General features: G+C 39.7%; 1 protein-coding gene across 6 annotated transcripts; it reads left to right on the top strand.

Moving 5' to 3' along the window:
• Positions 1-168: 168 nt before the first annotated feature.
• Positions 169-18,470, top strand: PRXL2C (peroxiredoxin like 2C). 6 transcript variants are annotated; one of them, XM_059889251.1, is made up of 6 exons: positions 169-949; positions 1,424-1,492; positions 2,365-2,418; positions 2,733-2,838; positions 8,104-8,145; positions 16,378-18,470. In XM_059889251.1, the coding sequence occupies exons 1-6, from the start codon at positions 284-286 to the stop codon at positions 16,503-16,505; spliced, it is 1,065 nt and encodes a 354-aa protein (XP_059745234.1). In that variant the 5' UTR covers positions 169-283; the 3' UTR covers positions 16,506-18,470. The 6 variants fall into 6 exon arrangements, with proteins under 6 accessions (XP_059745234.1, XP_059745235.1, XP_059745233.1 ...); XM_059889250.1 differs by having other exon boundaries at positions 182-949; positions 8,014-8,145; XM_005210408.4 differs by having other exon boundaries at positions 736-993.
• The last annotated feature ends 1,784 nt before the right edge of the window (positions 18,471-20,254 follow it).

The following is a 20,254-nucleotide window of genomic DNA, read 5'->3' as shown; positions in this document are numbered from 1 at the left end:
ATATAGGAGTGTTCACTGTAAAATTCAACTTTCTGGGCATGTTTTTAAATTTCCATGATAAAATTTTGACAAATGTTTAAATTTTAACTAAAAATAAAATTTAAATCCACACTTAAGATTTATACATTACAGTGTATGTTAACGATAGCTCCAAAAAAAAAAAAAGCACGAGAACTGAGGAGGGAGTGGATTTAAACCAGACTAAATCTAGCGGGGCGGGGGGATGTGCTTGGTAGGCAACTGATTCTCTTGAAAAGGTAACTAAGAGCTAACTGCAGCCCAGATGGCTACGGAGGGCAGGGGCTTTCTTCATATTCCACTCCTTTCTCGCCTTTGGTATCTCGCTCTCCTCTTTTCTCTCTTCTCTCTCTTCCCCCAGTCTCCCCGCTCCACGCCGTCTCTGTCTCTTTCTCTCTTCCCCCCACCCTGTCTCTTGTCTCTGTCTCTCCTTCTCTCTCCGCCCCCGCCCTCCCCCCATCCCGCCTCCCTGTCTCTCTCTGCGTCTCTGTCTCTCTTCCTACCACGAGCGGCTGGGTCAGAAAACTCGAGAGTGGCTCTGTACCCTTCTGCAGCTTCGGAACCATCAGAGCCACGTCAAAAGGAGACTCTCGAGGTCTTGTCTAAGAACCACCGGGTGCACCGGGTTAGGCCCCGGAGCTCCCCAGCGAGCCTGGGCCCCGGGCAGCTCCGCCCCGCGGAGAGCCCCGCCCCTTGCGCTCCGCTTGGCCGCGATCCAATCCACCCAGCCTCGAGCCCGCTCGGTCGTTCTCCGAGGGCCCTCGGACGTAGGGCGCGATGGCAGCCCCCTCCGAGGCCCCGGTCACGCGGCAGGTCAGCGGTCACGCCGCCCCAGCCCCAGTCCCAAGCGGCCCCGCGAGCTGGCAGCCCCTGGCCGCCGCCGTGGCCGAGCTGCCGGTGCTGGACGCCTCCGGGAGGCCTGTGCTGTTTGGTGAGCTGTTCCGAGAGCGCCGGGCTATCGTGGTCTTCGTGCGGGTGAGCACGGGCGACGGGACGATCCAGCGCAGGGACCTCACCTGCAGGCAGGGATGGAGGTTGCTTCCACGGCCTCCCCTGGGGGGAGTTATATCGGGCCTCTGGAAGGGTCCAGGACCAGAGAACGGAGCCCGCCCGGCCTGACCCTTCCTCTAGTGGTCGTCCACTAAAGGTTTCTGGAAGGCGTACTCCGCTCTCGCTTCCTTGAACGGAAAAGGAAAAGCAGCCCGCCAATCCAAGGCCATTTTCTCAGCGAGCGAAGAGGCCTAACAGAGACTGCGTGGGGCCCAATTTCAGTGCACATTTGGGCACCCTTGACATCTCTAACCGTCTTGGGTGTTGCATTACGTCACGCATAAGTACTTGGTTATTTCTGACTCCGAGAGTGTTAGTTGCTAACTTGTCCTTTTTGCCTGTGTTGGGATTTCAGCATTTCCTGTGTTACATCTGCAAGGAATACGTAGAAGATCTGGCCAAAATCCCCAAGAGTTTCTTACAAGTAAGTTTCCCTAGAGTGAGCAGCAGCGTGCCCCGCTTCTGGGCGGCTTGGTGAAACTCACCTGCAGTTTATGAGGAGTGTGATGGCATTAGGGGCGGAATGCACCGCCTCTCCAGCGCAGACGCTCACAAATCCAGATTATCACCATCCCACACATCTCCCCAACACCTCCAAAAAGGGAAGAGACTCATTGGAAGTGTATTTCTGTCCTATTCATTACTGCCTGACTGTAAAAGTACTAACCATAATAATAATTTTGATGTTACCTAATAACCTACCTATTCTCAAATGTTGATTCATAATTACCAAAAACAGAAATGCTAGAAATATTTTCTTTTCTTCAGTTTTATAATACAGACACTCCAAATAGTTGTTCATTACAGGAAGTTACTAGTATAACTTAAATGTGAAAAATTTGTATCCTTAATGGAATTACAGTTCCACATTCTTGTGACAGCCACGTACAGGTGTATTTCTTGAAGCATATAGAGATTTGTCCCCAGGTTAGCTTTTTAGTGAAAGCATTGGTAGCTTCTGTAAAATTAAGATCTGTTTTCAGCAGACCTTGTCAATTGAGATGTGAAAGAATAAAATTGTCTGATTAAATAACCCTACTTTAATAGTTTTTATTCTAGTTCAATGTATGCCTTTTGGGAAAATGTAGAGAATTACTATTATTTTTAAATTCTTACTTAGCAAAAGAATCATCTGAATTAATTGAATATTTTAGCATAATTGCTTTGACTCATACCATTCTTCTGGAAGCCTATAGGTGGCATTAAAATGGAAGAAAAGAATTGAATTAGGGGAAGTTATAATTAGGGGAAACATAATTTCTAATAATATGTATATGTCCTTTTTCTCTCCTAAAGGAAGCAAATGTCACTCTCATAGTGATTGGACAGTCATCCTACCATCATATTGAGGTAAGTATATAGCCAATTGGGACCCTAACAGGCTAAATCTGTTTTAGACATAAAAATTATATAATTACTTAAATCACTAAAGTGTTAGTCACTCAGTCATGTCCAACTCTTTGCAACCCCATGGATTTATAGCCTGCCACACTCCCCTGTCCATGGAATTCTCCAGGCCAAGAGTGGTAGCCATTCCCTTCTTCAGGGGAACGTCCTGACCCAGGGATTGAACCTGGGTCTAAGTTTGCTAAAATTTAGTCAGATTATCACTATTTTTCTCTCATTTGTCTTGATAAAAATTCCAACTGTACTTTTTTTTTCAGCCTTTCTGTAAACTAACTGGGTATTCTCATGAAATCTATGTTGATCCTGAGAGAGAAATTTATAAAAGATTGGGAATGAAAAGAGGTGAAGAAATTGCCTCCTCAGGTAAGACTGTCTCAAGTAGGAAATGCTAATAGTGTATTTCACATTTCACATAAGTATATATATGCATAGGGGAACAAATGGTAAATTCATAAATCAGCCTGCTCTTTATGATTCTAATAAGTGGTCCAGATTCATGATACTCTAAAAGATTCATTTCCTGGATGTAATGACATGGAAGGCTGTTGGTGAATTTCTAAATGAATGAAAAAATGCAAGTTCAAAGCAGTGTTTTCAGTGTGATTTCATTTTTGTGAAAATAAAAACCATTTTCATAAACATAAATATCTATACTATTATATATGTGTATGTGGTGAAAATTGTTTTAAAAGACATTGCAATGTTTACCCCAAGACATAGGAGTGAGAAAAGTGGCTTTTATATATATATATATTTTTTTTTTTTTCACAATGAGTATATTTTACTTTTGTATTTAAAAGAAAAATAATATTGCTTAAGTTAATATATTTTCATACCTCAACACATGGCTTTGAACACTCTTATGTTCTTTAACTGATGAAATGTTAGTTTTCATCTAAAGCCCAACTCAAAGGGGCTGTAAATAGCTCTACCAGCAGAAACAATTGCTTCCCTCATTGTTTTTTAATAGCACCTTGTACTTTATTATATACTCTATGATCGAACTTAAGGTGATTAGTAGAATAGTTAGTTGAAAGGTTTGATGTTTTATTCATCTCTATATGGTCCACATTCCCTGCCCTTGCACAGTTCTTTATAATTAAAAGTGCCATAAGCTTTAGGTGAACTATTGATATGTGTTTTAGATAAAAGGAACTTGGCTTCTGAAATACCAAGCAAGAGAACTCAACTAGAACTCAGATCACTTATTCTCAACAAATGTTGAGAATGACACCCATGGCACCCACTGTGTTGGCTGTTCCCAGGACAACTGTGACAAAAGATGCAGCCCCTGCCCTCCCAATGCTCATAATCTGCCCTGGGAGAAAGAAGCAAACAGTTAATTACATTACAGCTTAGGGCTTGTAAAAGAGGAGAGCATGTATTGGCAATACCTATAATACAGAAATGCCTGTAATACCAGAAAGGCACAGGGAGAGAAGAATCTGGGAGGTCTTCTTAGAAACGGTGTTGTCTAAGCTCACTCTTTAAGGAGTTAGCTGGATGAAGTAAGGCTGGGAATGCTGCAGCTGACAGAAAGTAGCACATCAGTATGAAAAATTTTGACTCTTGGAGAACTGCAGTTCTCTATGTCTCGCCAGAGCCTAGGAGCCAGTTGGGAATTGTGTCAGCCAAGGGACTGAGTCTAGGAACAAGCCAAGGAGTTTGGATTTGTTCTCAAGGCAGTGGGGGAGTCATAAAAGTGTTTGAGTAGAGAAGTCTTGTTGCCAGGTAGAGAAGCAATTGGAACGTGCCAAACAGGAGGTATCAATTGTCATTGGTATTCTTGACAAGTTTGTAGTAACAGGCTAGAAAGAAATGACAGGGCCTGAAGTAGAGACACAGAGGGACAGATCACAGAGCTGCTACTTATGAAGCGGAGTTGACATGATCCCTTCCTTTACTAATGTTTTTGAAGAAAGCGACCTAAACTTTATTAAAACTAATGATGAGGTACCATAGATAGAGAATTTGTTCTTTTTTTTCTCCTCTCTTTTTAGTATAGGAAATTGCAACAGTACAGATCGTGAACGTTAATCTTTGGTAAACTATTCCTGTGCTGTATCAGAGCCTCAGCATATGTAAGGTCTGTTTATCATTTAGCTGCTTTTGATATAAACTGTGAGTTTTACTTTAGTAACACCTCATCATTCATTGCCTCAATAAAGAGAGATAATTGCAAAAAAAAATGAATTTAAAGCAAAATACATGCTTATAATTATAAAGAAACTATATTCAAATCATTTAAACTCCTTTGATCTGTGTCAAACAACTCTTTTTCCAAACAGAAAACATTAGGTTCTCATGAAATCATTTTTTAAAGTTCCCACCTGAAAAAGCACAAGTCTTAGAATCAGTCTAAGAATAATCCTACTTGAAAACAACATTGAAAATAAAATATAATAATTTAAAATTAATGGGACAGGTTATAAAGACAAAGAATAAGAAAATAAAGCCACTAAATTCAAGGAAGTAATGGGTTTACCTGATATTTCATTTTGCCTTACTTGATAATAAGCCAGTTTATGGTATTAAATCTATAGTGATTGCTATAGACAGCAGATAAGTGCATGCAGGAAACATGCTTCTTACAATACTTAATCTAATATTTCAAATTCAAATTCTGGTCTTGAGTCCAAGAATCAAAGTAAAGAGGAAAAAATTAAAAAAAAACAAACAGGAGTTTTACACATAACTAAATTCATACTGGCAAAATTAGATTGTGCTTTACAGCCAAGACTGTGAAATTCTAGGTTGTGGAATCTTCTTCTATTGAATTTTTAAAATTTCAGAAATATTAAATGACCCTTCTTTGGACATAAGGGGATAGTTTGGATTTATGAACATTTATTTTAGGTATAAAATCCTTAAAAACATAAACTTTAGTCTCTTTACCCATGTCTCTAAGTTAATGAGAATGTATTTGTTTCTTGGTAAGATGAATGAATGTCCATCCTCCTATAAACATGAAAGAAACAGAAAAGTTGGAGAGATGAAGAAAATAATAGTTATCTGGATACATTAAGAAATCAGGCAGGTCAAAGGCAGCATAATCATTAAAGTAAAAAGCCCAAAGCACTAGTTGAAGCTGGACCCCAGGGCTGAGGGGTTAGCTCTGTGCTGTGACTCCCACAGGAGAAGATAAATGGGACTGGTAACTGGTGTACACTGGTTGACATGCACCTGGAGAGGCAGGAAGACCTGGGCTGCCATGTCTCACTGCTCTGTCACTCTCTGGCCTTAGAATTGGTGGAGTCCAGATTTTTTTTTAATAAAAGGCAGGGGTAGGAAAAGGATAAATTATTAGACAGGTAGTTTCTTTACTCAAAGGTAGTGAAAGTATCAGTCACTGTGAGAAAGGAAATAGAAAAACTGACAAGCAAAGATGGAGAGGTAGCTATAGTTACTGTTGTTACAGCTAAACCTCAAAGTCTCAGTGGCATATAAAGAATGAGGTTAGTTCCTATTCATTCACATTTCAAGAAGGATATTTCTATTGGGTGCTTCTCCAAGCAGCAATTGAGGGACACAGTAGGAAAGACTCAGGCCTCTTCCATCATGTGGCTCTGCCATTGTCAATCCAAATTCCAAAGGATGTATTTAGGTTGGTGCAAAAGTAATTGATGTTTTAGACCATAAATTTTAAATCATAACTAGACTCAAACACATCTTTATTAATCAAAGTAGGAATCATTACAATCAACACATTTTTGCCAACAAGAAATAAGTTGGTTTATTCCTGTAGTGTAAAAATCCATTCTTTGGGATTCAACGAACTCTTGGAAAGCATTTTCTGCCTCCTGCTGGCTGTGGAAGCATTTTCCCCGCTGAAGAAGTGGTAGTCAGTTGGCAAGAGGTCAGGTGAATATGGCGAATGAGGCAAAACTACGTAGCCCAATTCATTCAACTTCTGAAGCATTGGTTGTGCTATGTGTGGGCATTATCATGGAGAAGAGCTGGGCCCTTTCTATTGACCAATGCCAGGAGTAGGTGTTTCAGTTTTTGATGCATCTCATCAATTTGCTGAGCATACTTCTCAGATGTAATGGTTTCACCAGGATTCAGAAAGCTGTAGTGAATACAGTGACCACGACCTTTTTGTGGTGCAAGTTTGGCTTTGGGAAATGCTTTGGAGCCTCTTCTCTGTCCAGCTACTGAGCTGGTCATCACCAGTTGTCATATAAAATCCACTTTTCTTTGCACATCACAATCCAATTGAGAAATACTTCCTTGTTGTTGCATAGAATAAGAGAAGACAACACTTCAAAATGACATTTTTAAAAATTTCCGGTCAGCTCATGCGGCACCCACTCATTAAGCTTTATCACCTTTCCAATTTGCTTCAAATGCCCAATGACTGTAGAATGGCCTATGTTGAGTTCTTTGGCAACTTCTCATGTAGTTGTAAGAGGATCAGCTTTGATGATCTCAGTTGGTCGTTGTTGGCTTCCAATGGCTGGTCACTACGTTCCTCATCTTCAAGGCTCTTGTCTTCTTTGCAAAACTTCTTGAACCACCACTGCACTGTACATTAATCAACAGTTCCTGGGCCAAATGCATTACTGAGTTGTTTCTACTGCTTTATGATTCATTTTAAACTCAAATGAGAAAATTGCTCAGACTTGGTTGTCTAACATCATTTCCATAGTCCAAAATAAATATGAAATAAATAGCAAGTAATAAGTCATTAGCAAAAAAACATAAAATGAGAAATGTGCATTAAAATGATATATAACATAACCACATTTATTAAGAATGTATTCCAAAATCAAATGGCAAATTTCAACAATGCAAAAACTGCAGCTATATTTGCACCAACCTAATAGAAGAAACATGGATAATCACCTCTGGGGAGGTTTTTAGGAGATGCTGTGGAAGTGGCACACATTATTTTACTCATTGGTTTGATTGTAATCATACAGCCCTACCAAACCCCAGGAAGACTGGGAAATGTCTAGTTGCGGTCCCAGAAAGAGTAAACAAGTTTCGACCAGCATATAACAGTAGTCTGTGCCACAATGTCATCTGAAGAGGAATGTAGTTATCTATTACTAGGTAAGAGACGAAACCAAATGTACACGGGGATTAAAAAGGAAAGTGCTGCCAGTTGGAGAATTCTATAGCTGGCATTTTTCAGTGGCAGAAAATTGTCTGGGTCTGTCATCACTTCTTCTTTTAAAGCAGTAGTTCTCAACTGGGGACAATTTTGACCCCTCCCCCCTGCCAGGGGATATTTGCCACTGTCTAGAGACATATTCAGTTGTCACAGCTTGGTGAATGGTGGTTGCTATGGCATGTAGTAAGTTCAGAGAGCACGGATGATGGTATTCACCCTACGTTACTCAGGACAAAGACTTACCTGGTCTAAAACATCGGTAGTGAAAGGCCGAGAAACTGTTCCTCGAAGGAAGAGAAAAAGGCAAGTCAAGAGTAAGATAACACAAAAGAGAGAGACTGTTTTCTAAAAATACTAACATTATCTTAACATCAAGTCAAATATAAAATGATAACATCTAAAGACAATTCCTAATATTTCAGGACAGAGCCCCCATGTAAAATCAAATATACTCTCAGGAAGCATTCGGAGCCTGTGGAGAGCAGTAACTGGCCCTCTTTTTGATTTTCAAGGAGATCCAGCTCAGCAAGGTGGAACACTCATTTTAGGTCCAGGTAAGCATCAAAGCTGAGCTTCAGCAGTGTGCTTTTCATGCTTTCTAGAAGTCAAGAGGCCATCCACTTTCTTTATAAAGTAGCCACCATGTAAAAGTGGACATGGCAGCAGTCAGGGTGCTCTGCTTTCACAGGGGACATCGTTGGTTTTCAAACACTCCTGTATATTGTTGCTGTCTGTTTACTGGACGTACTGTGGCCGTCATTCCATGCCTGAGGGATTCCAAGTATTTGGGATAGGGAAAATCACTGATGCTTCGGTAATTTGTATGTGGCTATCATACTCTTTAAAAATTTCAGTGGAGGTGAGCAGATGACCCACAAAATGCAGAACAATTATACCAAAGAAATTCTTTGCACTGTTAAGAACGTTCTAGGACCCACAACAGATTTCCTAACCTGGGGATCTGGCAAAGGGACTGAGAACCCCCAGAGAATTTGACTTTGGAGGCCACTGAGATTTGATTACAGAAGTTACACAGGACTAGGGAAACAGACTCTTGGAGGGCACAAACAAGACCTTGTGCACACCAGGACCCAGGAGAAAAGAGCAGTGACCCCACAAGAGACTGACCCAGATTTGCCCAGGAGTGTCTAGAAGTCTCTGGTGGAGACATGGGTTGGTGGCGCCTGATGCAGGGCCGGGGGCACTGAGTGCGGCAGTGCATCCACAGGACCTTTTGAAGGAGGTCGCCTTTATCTTCATTACCTCCACCATAGTTTGGTCTCAGGTCAAACAACCGGGAGGGAACACAGCCCTGCCCATCAACAGAAAATTGGATTAAAGATTTACTGAGCATGGCCCTGCCCCTCAGAACAAGATCCAGTTTCCCCCACAGTCAGCCTCTCCCATCAAGAAGATTCCATAAGCTTCTTATCCTTGTCCTTCATAGGGCAGACAGAATGAAAACCACAATCACAGAAAACCAATCAAACTGATCACACAGACCACAGCCTTGTCTAACTCAATGAAAATATAAGCCATGCTTTGTAGAGCCACCCAAGATGGATGGGTCATGGTGGAGAGTTCTGACAAAATGTGGTCCACTGGCAAAGGGAATGGCAAACCACTTCAGTATTCTTGCCTTGGGAACCCCATGACAGTATGAAAAGGCAAAAAGATATGACACTGAAAGATGAACTCCCCAGGTCAGTAGGTGCCCAATATGCTATTGGAGAAGAGTAGAGAAATAACTCCAGAAAGAATGGAGAGACAGAGTCAAAGTTGTGGATGAGCCCAGTTGTGGATGTGACTGGTGATGGAAATAAAGTCCGATGCTGTAAAGAGCAATATTGCTTAGGAACCTGGAATGTTAGGTCCATGAATCAAGGTAAATTAGAAGTGGTCAAGCAGAAGATGGCAAGAGTAAACATCTATATTTTAGGTGAACTAAAATGGACTGGAATGGGTGAATTTAATTCAGATGACATTATATCTACTACTGTGGGCAAGAATCCCTTAGAGGAAATGGATTTTTTCAGCATTATGTTTCCCATGTAGCTTATTACAAAATATTGAGTAGAGTTCCCTGTTCAATACAGTAGGTCCTTGTTGATTACCTATTATATATATAGTAGTGTATATATGTTAATTTCAGACTCCTAATTTATTCCTCCCCCCATCTCTCCCCTTTGGCAACCATAAGCTGAAGTCTGTTTCTGTTTTGTGAATAAGTTCATTTGTATCATTTTTTTTAGATTCCACATGTAAATGATGTCATATGATATTTCTCTTTCTTTGATTAGTTCATTTAGTATGATAATCCCTAGGTTCATCCATGTGGTTGCAGATGGCATTATTTCATTCTTTTTTATGGCTAATATTCCATTGTGTATATGTGCCACATCTTCTATATCCATTTCTCTGTTGATGGACGTTGGGTTGCTTCCATGTCCTGGCTATTGTAAATAGTGCTGCAGCGAACATTGGAGTGCATGTATCTTTTTAAATTATGGTTTTCTCCAGATTCATACCCAGGAGTGGGATTGCTAGATCATATGGTAGTTCTTGGGGTTTTTTTAAAATTTTTTCTTTCTTTATTTTTGGCTGTGCTAGGTCTTTGTTGCTATGCAGGCTTTTCTCTGGTTGTGGCAAGTGGCGGCTATTCTCTAGTTGAGGTGCACGGGCTTCTCGTTCCGGGGGCTTTTCTTGTTGCCTGCGGAGCACTGTAGCACTGAAGCCCTACTATAGGGCTTCAGTAGTTGTGGCCTGTGGGCTCAGGAGTTGTGGCTTTGGGGCTCTAGAGCAGAGGCTCAATAGTCGTGGCATGTGGGCTTAGTTGCTGCTCAGCATGTGGAATCTTCCTGGATCAGGGGTTGAACCCATGTCTCCTGCATTGGCTGGCAGATTCTTTACCACTGAGCCACCAGCGAAGCCCTATATTTAGTTTTTTAAGGAACCTCCATACTGTTCTCCATAGTGGTTGTACCAGTTTACATTCCTACTGACCCTGTAAGAAGATTCCCTTTTCTCTACACCCTCTCCGACATTTATTGTTGGTAGACTTTTTGATAATGGCCATTCGAACCAGTGTGAGGAGATACCTTATTGTAGTTTTGATTTGCATTTCTCTAATAAGTAACAGTGTTAAACATCTTTTCATGTACTTTGTGGCCATCTGTATGACATCTTTGGAGAAATGTCTCTTTAAATATTCTGCCCATTTTTGATTGGTTGTTCGTTTTTTGATTTGAGCTGCATGAGCTGTTTGTATATTTTGGAGATTAATCCCTTTTGGTTGCTTCATTTCTACATATTTTCTCCCATTCTGTGGGTTTTCTTTCCATTTTGTTTGTGGTTTCCTTTGCTGTGCAAAAGCTTTTAAGTTTAACTAGACCCATTTGCTTATTTTTGTTTTGTTTTCATTACTCTAGTGGAGAAGGCAATGGCACCCCACTCCAGTACTCTTGCCTGGAAAATCCCATGAATGGAGGAGCCTAGTAGGCTGCAGTCCATGGGGTCGCTAAGAGTCGGACACGACTGAACGACTGAGCGATTTCACTTTTCACTTTCATGCATTGGAGAAGGAAATGGCAACCCACTCCAGTGTTCTTGCCTGGAGAATCCCAGGGACAGGGGAGCCTGGTGGGCTGCCGTCTATGGCATCACACAGAGTCAGACACGACTGAAGTGACTTAGCAGTAGCAGCATTTCTCTAGGAGGTAGATCCAAAAGATATTGCTCTAATATATGTCAAAGTGTTCTGCCTCTGTTTTCCCCTAGGAGTTTTATAGTATGCAATCTTATCTTTAGGTCTTTCTTTAATCCATTTTGAGTTTACTTTTATATATTGTATCAGGGAATGTTTTAATTTCTTTTACATATAGTTGTCCAGTTTTCCCAGCACCACTTATTGAAGAGACTGTCTTTTCTTCATTGTGTATTCTTGCCTTCTTTGTCATAGATTAATTGACCATAGGTGCTTAGGTTTATTTCTGGGCTTTCTGTCCTGTTCCATTGATCTATAAGTAGCTTCACTGATCAATTTGGACCACCTAAAATTCCTTTGGCTTCCCTCTGCTAAATGGTTGGGCATTGGAGCTCAACCATGTTCAAGTATTGAACACCCAAAAAGCCTAACTCACTGTCTCATAAACTAATTTTTCTTGGTTCTTCTTTGTCTTTAAAACTGTCCATATTAGTGAGTGTAGCTGCTCCAAGTTATAAAATTAACATTTACTTTAATAAATTCCACATGTCTAAAAGGAAGTCTTTAGAAGGAAGATTTTGACCAAGTATTGTAACTTTTTGCTGCTGAAGCATTATAGCTAGCTAAAATCTTTCATTTTATTTAATCTCCCTTTTCTTCTCACAGATTTACACTAGTTAGACTAGCCAAAAAACAAGCCTTGTTTTATGAGAATGAATCCTATAAATTCTCCTAGAATGACATTGAGTCATACTTCTGAATGAATTATTTCCATCCTCAGACTTGTAAGGCATTATTTTTTGAGTCCCTCATCTTTAAGTTTTGACATCATTTGAGCATGCATTCTGTTGTTTAAGAATGAAGAGCACACAGAAAGCATCATTTGTGTGCCAGGATGGGAACAGACTTAATAAAGAGAAAATTTTGATACTACACTTTGGAAAAATTATAGCTCCTTTAAGGAAAGAGCTGGGTTTACTTATTTATACAAATATCTTATCACGGTTAACCAAGTATTTTATTTTGGAATCCCTTAGAAGAAATGGACTAGCCATCATAATCATCAAAAGAGTCTGAAATGCAGTACTAGGATGCAGTCTCAAAAATGAAAGAATGATCTCTGTTTCCAAGGCAAACTGTTCAGTATCACAGTAATCCAAGTCTATGCCCCGACCAGTAACACCGGAAGAAGCTGAAGTTGAATGGTTCTATGAACACCTACAAGACCTTTTAGACTAATACCCAAAAAAGATGTCCTTTTCATTATAGGGGACTGGAATGCAGAAGTAGGAAGTCAAGAAACACCTGGAGTAACAGGCAAATTTGGGCTTGGAGTACAGAATGAAGCAGGGCAAAGACTAGTAGAGTTTTGCCAAGAGAACACACTGGTCATAGCAAACACCCTCTTCCAGCAACACAAGAGAAGACTCTACACATGGACATCACCAGATGGTCAACACCAAAACCATATTGATTATATTCTTTGCAGCCAAAGATGGAGAAGCTCTATACAGTCGGGAAAAACAAGACCGGGAGCTGACTGTGGCTCAGATCATGAACTCCTTATTGCCAAATTCAGACTGAAATTGAAGAAAGTAGGGAAAACAACTAGACCATTCAGGTATGACCTAAATCAAATCCCTTATGATTATCCAGTGGAAGTGAGAAATAGATTTAAGGGACTAGATCTCATAGACAGAGTGCCTGATGAACTATGGACAGAGGTTTGGGACATTGTACAGGAGACAGGGATCAAGACCATCCCCATGGAAAAGAAATGCAACAAAGCAAAATGTCTGTCTGAGGAGGCCTTACAAATAGTTGTGAAAAGAAGAGAAGTGAAAAGCAAAGGAGAAAAGGAAAGATATACCCATTTGAATGCAGAGTTCCAAAGAATAGCAAGGAGAGGTAAGAATCAGCGATCAATGCAAAGAAATAGAGGAAAACAACAGAATGAGAAAGACTAGAGATCTCTTTAAGAAAATTAGAGATACCAAGGGAACATTTCATGCAAAGATGGGCTCGATAAAGGACAGAAATGGTATGGCCCTAACAGAAGCAGAAGATATTAAGAAGAGGTGGCAAGAATACACAGAAGAACTGTACAAAAAAGATCTTCATGACCAAGATAATCATGATGGTGTGATCACTCACCTAGAGCCAGACATCCTGGAATGTGAAGTCAAGTGGGCTTTAGGAAGCATCACTACGAACAAAGCTAGTGGAGGTGATGGAATTCCAGTTGAGCTCTTTCAAATCCTGAAAGATGGTGCTGTGAAAGTGCTACACTCAATATGCCAGCAAATTTGGAAAACTCAGCAGTGGCCACAGGACTGGAAACAGTCAGTTTTCATTCCAATCCCAAAGAAAGGCAATGCCAAAGAATGCTCAGACTACTGCACTATTGCACTCATCTCACACGCTAGTAAAGTAATGCTCAAAATTCTCCAAGCCAGGCTTCAACAGTAAGTGAACCATGAACTTCCAGATGTTCAAGCTGGTTTTAGAAAAGGCAGAGAAACTAGAGATCACACATCTGCTGAATCATCGAAAAAGCAAGAGAGTTCCAGAAAAACATCTATTTCTGCTTTATTGACTACGCCAAAACCTTTGACTGTGTGGATTACAATAAACTGTGGAAAATTCTGAAAGAGATGGGAATACCAGACCACCTGACCTGCCTCTTGAGAAACCTGTATGCAGGTCAGGAAGCAACAGTTAGAACTGGACACAGAACAACAGACTGGTTCCAAATAGGAAAAGGAGTACATCAAGGCTATATATATTGTCACCCTGCTTGTTTAACTTATATGCAGAGTACATCATGAGAAATGTTGGACTGGACAAAGCACAAGCTGAAATCAAGATTGGTGGGAGAAATATCAATAACCTCAGATATGCAGATGACTGCACCCTTATTGCAGAAAATGAAGAAGAACTAAAGAGCCTCTTGATGAAGGTGAAAGAGAAGAGTGAAAAAGTTGGCTTAAAGCTCAACTTTCAGAAAACTAAGATCATGGCATCCAGTCCCATCACTTCATGGCAAACAGATGGGGAAACAGTGGAAACAGTGGCTGACTTATTGTTTTGGGCTTCAAAATCACTGCAGATGGTGACTGCAGACATGAAATTAAAAAACACTTACTCCCTGGAAGGAAAGTTATGACCAATCTAGACAGCATATTAAAAAACAGTGACGTTACTTTGCCAACAAAGGTCCATCTAGTCAAGGCTATGGTTTTTCCAGTAGTCATGTATGGATGTGAGAGTTGGACTATAAAGAAAGCTGAGTGCCAAATAATTGATGCTTTTGAACTGTGGTGTTGGAGAAGACTCTTGAGAGTCCCTTGGACTGCAAGGAGATCCAACCAGTCCATCCTAAAGGATATCAGTCCTGGGTGTTCATTGGAAGGACTGATGTTGATGCTGAAACTCCAATACTTTGGCTACCTGATGGGAGGAGCTGAGTTATTTGAAAAGACCCTGATGCTGGGAAAGATTGAAGGCTGGAGGAGAAGGGCATGACAGAGGATGAGATGGTTAGATGGCATCACCAACTCAATGGACATGAGTTTGAGTAAAGTCCAGGAGTTGGAGATAGACAAGGAGGCCTGGCATGCTGCAGTTCATGGGGTCGCAAAGAGTCGGACACGACTAAGCAACTGAACTGAACTTATTTGATAAAAAGCCTATAACTCAAGGTCTGCTTGTAAAGTCCACATGCTGAACTCCTACAAGTGGTAAAACAGAGTTGATGGGTTTATGATCCAATTTTCCAGTTTATTGTGATCCATACAGTCAAAGACTTTGGCATAGTCAGTAAAGCAGAAATAGATGTTTTTCTGTCCATGTGTGACATTACAGATTCTCTCAATTTCAAATGAACCTTGGGACATGACCTGAAATATGGGAATGTCATATCCTCGTGCAATGCCTATCTTGTTGACCCTCCCCAGCCTTTGAGGAGTTATGGAACCATAAAGAGGCTTTGTACCACTGGTTGAATAGCATGCTGAGAGACATCAGTTGTCAAAAATGTGGTATCTGTGGGTTTATGATATTTAATCGACAATGGTTAGTGTGGATAGCATATAGGTACAATGCAGAAAACAGGCCTCTTATGATATTTAGTAATCTAATGTTTTATGTTAAAATTCTGGTCTTGATTCCAAGAATTAAAGTAAACAGGATCTAGACTATACTACTATTTCATTTGAGCATGTAGAAGAAATATATTACATAACTGATTGTCTTAATGCTCTTATTTTTCAGCCTCTTTTAGTCTATGGTTATAATATGTGTAGGCTATTAAATTGGTAATTAGGAGTAAATTTTTTAAGGAAGTGGTTTATTCTGTTATCACATTTAAGAAACAGATGATTTTCTGGTTTGATATGTACACTAGTTCCATATTCTTCCTATCTGTCTGACAAGCTGTTTTCATTTAATTACATTTAATGAACTGTGGTTGGAAAAGACTCCTGAGAGTCCCTTGGACTGCAAGGAGATCCAGCCAGTCCACTCTGAAGGAGATCAGCCCTGGGATTTCTTTGGAAGGAATGATGCTAAAGCTGAAACTCCAGTACTTTGGCCACCTCATGCAAAGAGTTGACTCACGGGAAAAGACTCTGATGCTGGGAGGGATTGGGGGCAGGAGGAGAAGGGGACGACAGAGGATGAGCTGGCTGGATGGCATCACTGACTCGATGGACGTGAGTCTCAGTGAACTCCGGGAGTTGGTGATGGACAGGGAGGCCTGGAGTGCTGCCATTCATGGGGTCGCAAAGTGTCGGACACGACTGAGCGACTGAACTGAACAGAAGGTTATAATTTAAGAGTCTTTCCCTTTGGAGCTCATAAAGCATTAAGTACCAACCTTATTTAACCATAATTTTTGTCATGCTTTACTACCTTAATTAAAATTTATTGCCTCATTATATGGAGAATGCTATGTACTCCAGGTAAATAACTTTTTCATTTGGACTAATTAGAAGTTAAAATACTGCTCTGATTCTAGAAAGCAGTACATCTAATGAATAACCCTATATGTTAACCTTTACCTTTTATTCTTATTCTCTTCTAGGTAACAACATCCATTTTATACACCATGATAGGAATAGGTTGGATCATAAACCCATCAACTCTGTTTTACAGCTTGTAGGAGTTCAGCATGTGGACTTTACAAGCAGACCTTCAGTTATCCATGTGTGACATTACAGATTCAATTTCAAATGGACCTTGGGACATGACCTGAAACATGGGAACGTCATATCTCGTGCAGTGCCTATCTTGTTGACCCTCCCCAGCCTTTGAGGAGTTATGGAACCATAAAGAGGCTTTGTACCACCGGTTGAATAGCATGCTGAGAGACATCAGTTGTCAAAAATGTGATATCTGTAATTTTATAGCTTTTAAGGTTTTATTTTATATAACAATTTTGGTAAAAAAAAAAAAAAAAAAAACTAAATTTTACTTACACAAAGTAAGTACACTTACACAAACTTTAAAAGCTATAAAATTATAAATGCCATTCTTTATTTTGCCTTATGCTATATCCATTCAATGAAGATATTTTTGGCCATTAATCATACATTTTTATAAAGAACATATAAGGAGAAAGGGAAGTAACCAAGAACATTTGATCCATTGAGAAAAGCAGGAACTCAAACTCTGTAAACAGCATAATCGTATTTTTGTAGGTATACTTTTATATTTTTGTTTGTGTAAAAAGAAGGACAGGAAGTAAACACACCAGAGTATCATCAGTAGGTATCACTAGGTGGTAGGATTACAGGGGTTTTTTTTTCCTGTACTTTTTTATATTTTCCAACTATTCTGTAATGAACATGATTCATTTTTTGGCAAAGAAAAGGTCTTTAAAAATTATATGAAGAATATGTTCCTACATAGCAAGCTCCACAAAGATGCAGTTATACAGGCTGCAGGCCATACATTTCTAATTCTTTACTCAGAGGAAACACAGCAGACCAAACCTACGTATAGCCTATGTGCACAGGCTTTGAGCACACACCCAGTATCTATTTCACTAGGATTTTGTTTAGGGGGACAGGGGTTACTAGTAAAAGGAGAAAAATATGTTTGCAATATTTGATACGTGTTTAATATATAATCAATATGCTTTTTGAAAGGAATTTTAAGAATTGTTTAAACTGAAAAAATAAGAAATTTTGTAATTTAAATGTACACTATGATTTGGTTGTATACTCTCAAACAGCTTCTACTTCCCACCCCCAAGTTGCTTTTATTTAGTGAACAATTGTCGTCTTTTATTTTTCTTGAGTCTTAATATCTTTAGTGGGAAGTGTCCTAGGAATTCTGATGAAAAGTACAGCAAGATTAAAATATTGATAATTATTAGCAAGTATAATACTGCTTTGAACTTAAAATACGTTTATAACAAGCATATAAAGGTCATACACAAAATATACTTTAAAGTGTCCAAAAATCTGAATCTATTTTCATGTGTATACAGACAGAAATCATGTTTTTAATAATGGAAATGGGATAGCTCATAAAAATTAAAATTAAGGTGTTTTGGACTATTTTATTAAGTAAGGAAACATTGGTGGCCCACATCCCTTTATTAACTTTAGACTTAAAACTGCTGAATCATAGCTGACACAAAATTTATATGTTTACATTTATATTGTATTATAAAAATGTACATATAAAAATGCTATATTTTTTAAAGATACATAAATGCTTCAGCGAGGAACAGTTATATAAATACAGTGCAAGTGTAAATTGCCTACCCAAACAAACTGAGAGAAGCTGATGTTGAAAACAGTTTTTTAAAAAGCAAGCATGGCAGTTTATACTTTATTGTTATTGCCCACCATTAAGCAGACATTAGAAATGTTTGAAGTCTTGAGTAACTGGTCTGTAAGTCAATCTCTGCTGTCCTCACAACAGTGATTTTTTTTTTTTAATGGGTCCTGTATGTTTTGATTTCTTCTATTTAGAAAGTTGGAAATCTTTAATGAATTTAGTCAACGAATGATGTGGCGAAAAAAAAAACTATCACTTTTGAAGCTTTTAGCAAATTTATGATTGAAAACTAACCTTGCATTGAAATTGTAAGACATTGAAGACATTGAAATTGTCCCCTAAGAAGAAAACTAAACAAAATAAATAATGAAATAATGAAAGCTCAAATGGGATAGAGATATAATTTTAAATTCTATAACTTTGCTTTATAGTTTCCAAACATGATATGCTATGCTATGCTTTGCTAAGTCACTTCAGTCGTGTCCAACTCTGTGTGACCCCGTAGACAGCAGCACACCAGGCTCCCCCGTCCCTGGGATTCTCCAGGCAAGAACACTGGAGTGGGTTGCCATTTCCTTCTCCAGTGCATGCAAGTGAAAAGTGAAAGTGAAATTGCTCAGTCCTGTCTGACTCTTAGCGACCCAATGGACTGCAGCTTACCAGGCTCCTCCGTCCATGGGATTTTCCAGGCAAGAGTACTGGAGTGGGGTGCCATTGCCTTCTCCATATGATATAGCTCCTACTTCTAATTGGGTAAAAGTGAATTCTGCATCAGAAAGAAATGAATTTTTGTTGTTGTTGTTTAGTCACTAATCTGTGTCCAACTCTTTTGCAACTCCATGGACTGTAGCCCACCAGGCTGCACTATCTACGGGATTTCCCAGGCAAGAATACTGATTGTTGTTGTTCATTGGCTAAGTTGTGTCTAACTCTCCATGGACTGCAACATGCCAGGCTTCCCTGTCCTTCACTATCTCCCAGAGTTTGCTCAAACTCATGTCCATTAAGTAAATAATGCCATCCAACCATCTTATTCTCTGTTGGCCCCTTCTCCTCCTGCCCTCAATCTTTCCCAGCATCGAGGTCTTTTCCAGTGAGTTAGCTCTTCCCATCAGGTGGCCAATGTATTGGAGCTTCAGCATCAATCCTTCCAATGATTATTCAGGGTTGATTTCCTTTAGAGGGCTTCCCTGGTGGCTCAGATGGTAAAACATCTGCCTGCAATGTGGGAGACCTGAGTTCTATCCCTGGGTCGGAAAGATCCCCTGGAGAAGGAAATGGAAACCCACTCCAGTACTCTTGCCTGGAAAATTCCATGGGTGGAGGACCCTGGTAGGCTACAGTCCATGGGGTCACAAAGAGCTTCAGACATGACTGAGCGACTTCACTTTCTTTCTTTTCTTTCCTTTAAGATTGACTGGTTTGATCTCCTTGCTATCCAAGGGGCTCTCAAGAGTCTTCTCCAGCACCACGGTTCAAAAGCATCAGTTCTTCAGCACTCAGCCTTTATGGTCCAACTCTCACATCTGTACATGACTACTGAAAAAAACATAGCTTTGACTAGGCAGACTTTTGCTGGCAAAGTGATGTCTCTGCTTTTTAATATGCTGTCTAGGTTTGTCATAGCTTTTCTTCCAAGAAGCAAGCATCTTTTAATTTATGGCAGCTGTCACTGCAATGATTTAGAGCCCATGAAAATAAAATCTGCCACTGTTTCCATTATTTCCTCTTCTATTTCCCATGAAGTAATGGGACCAGATGCCACAATTTTCATTTTTTGAATTTGAGATTTAAGCCAGCTTTTTCATTCTCCTTTTTTCACCTTTATCAAGAAGCTCTTTAGTGCCTCTTATCTTTCTACCTTAAGAGTGGTATCATCTGCATATTTAAGGTTGTTGATATTTCTCCAAGCAATTTTTTTTTTTTTTTTTGCTTTTGTGTAGCAGAATTTTATTAAAATATGAAAAGGGACAGAGAAAACCTCTGACACACACATCAGAAGGTGGACAGAGAGTGCCCCCCTCACTAGTGTTAGCAAGGGAGTTATGTACTTTTTAATTAGTAATTACAATAAATCAAAAGAATGTCTTGAGGTTGTAAAGATCTTACTAGACCCACTCCCATAATTTACATTTTAAGATAACAGAATTAGCCAGAGGTTTTCAGGAAAG

This window comes from Bos taurus, chromosome 8 (assembly GCF_002263795.3).
Source record: "Bos taurus isolate L1 Dominette 01449 registration number 42190680 breed Hereford chromosome 8, ARS-UCD2.0, whole genome shotgun sequence".
NCBI lineage: Eukaryota > Metazoa > Chordata > Mammalia > Artiodactyla > Bovidae > Bos > Bos taurus.
This window is presented reverse-complemented; position numbering and strand designations above follow the sequence as displayed.

Coding starts and splice junctions, on each gene's coding strand:
- PRXL2C (XM_059889250.1), top strand. CDS start 284: ATGGCTACGGAGGGCAGGGGCTTTCTTCATATTCCACTCCTTTCTCGC. Junction 950..1,423: donor CGGGAGGCCTGTGCTGTTTG/GTGAGCTGTTCC, acceptor TTGGGATTTCAG/CATTTCCTGTGTTACATCTG. Junction 2,419..2,732: donor CATCCTACCATCATATTGAG/GTAAGTATATAG, acceptor TTTTTTTTTCAG/CCTTTCTGTAAACTAACTGG.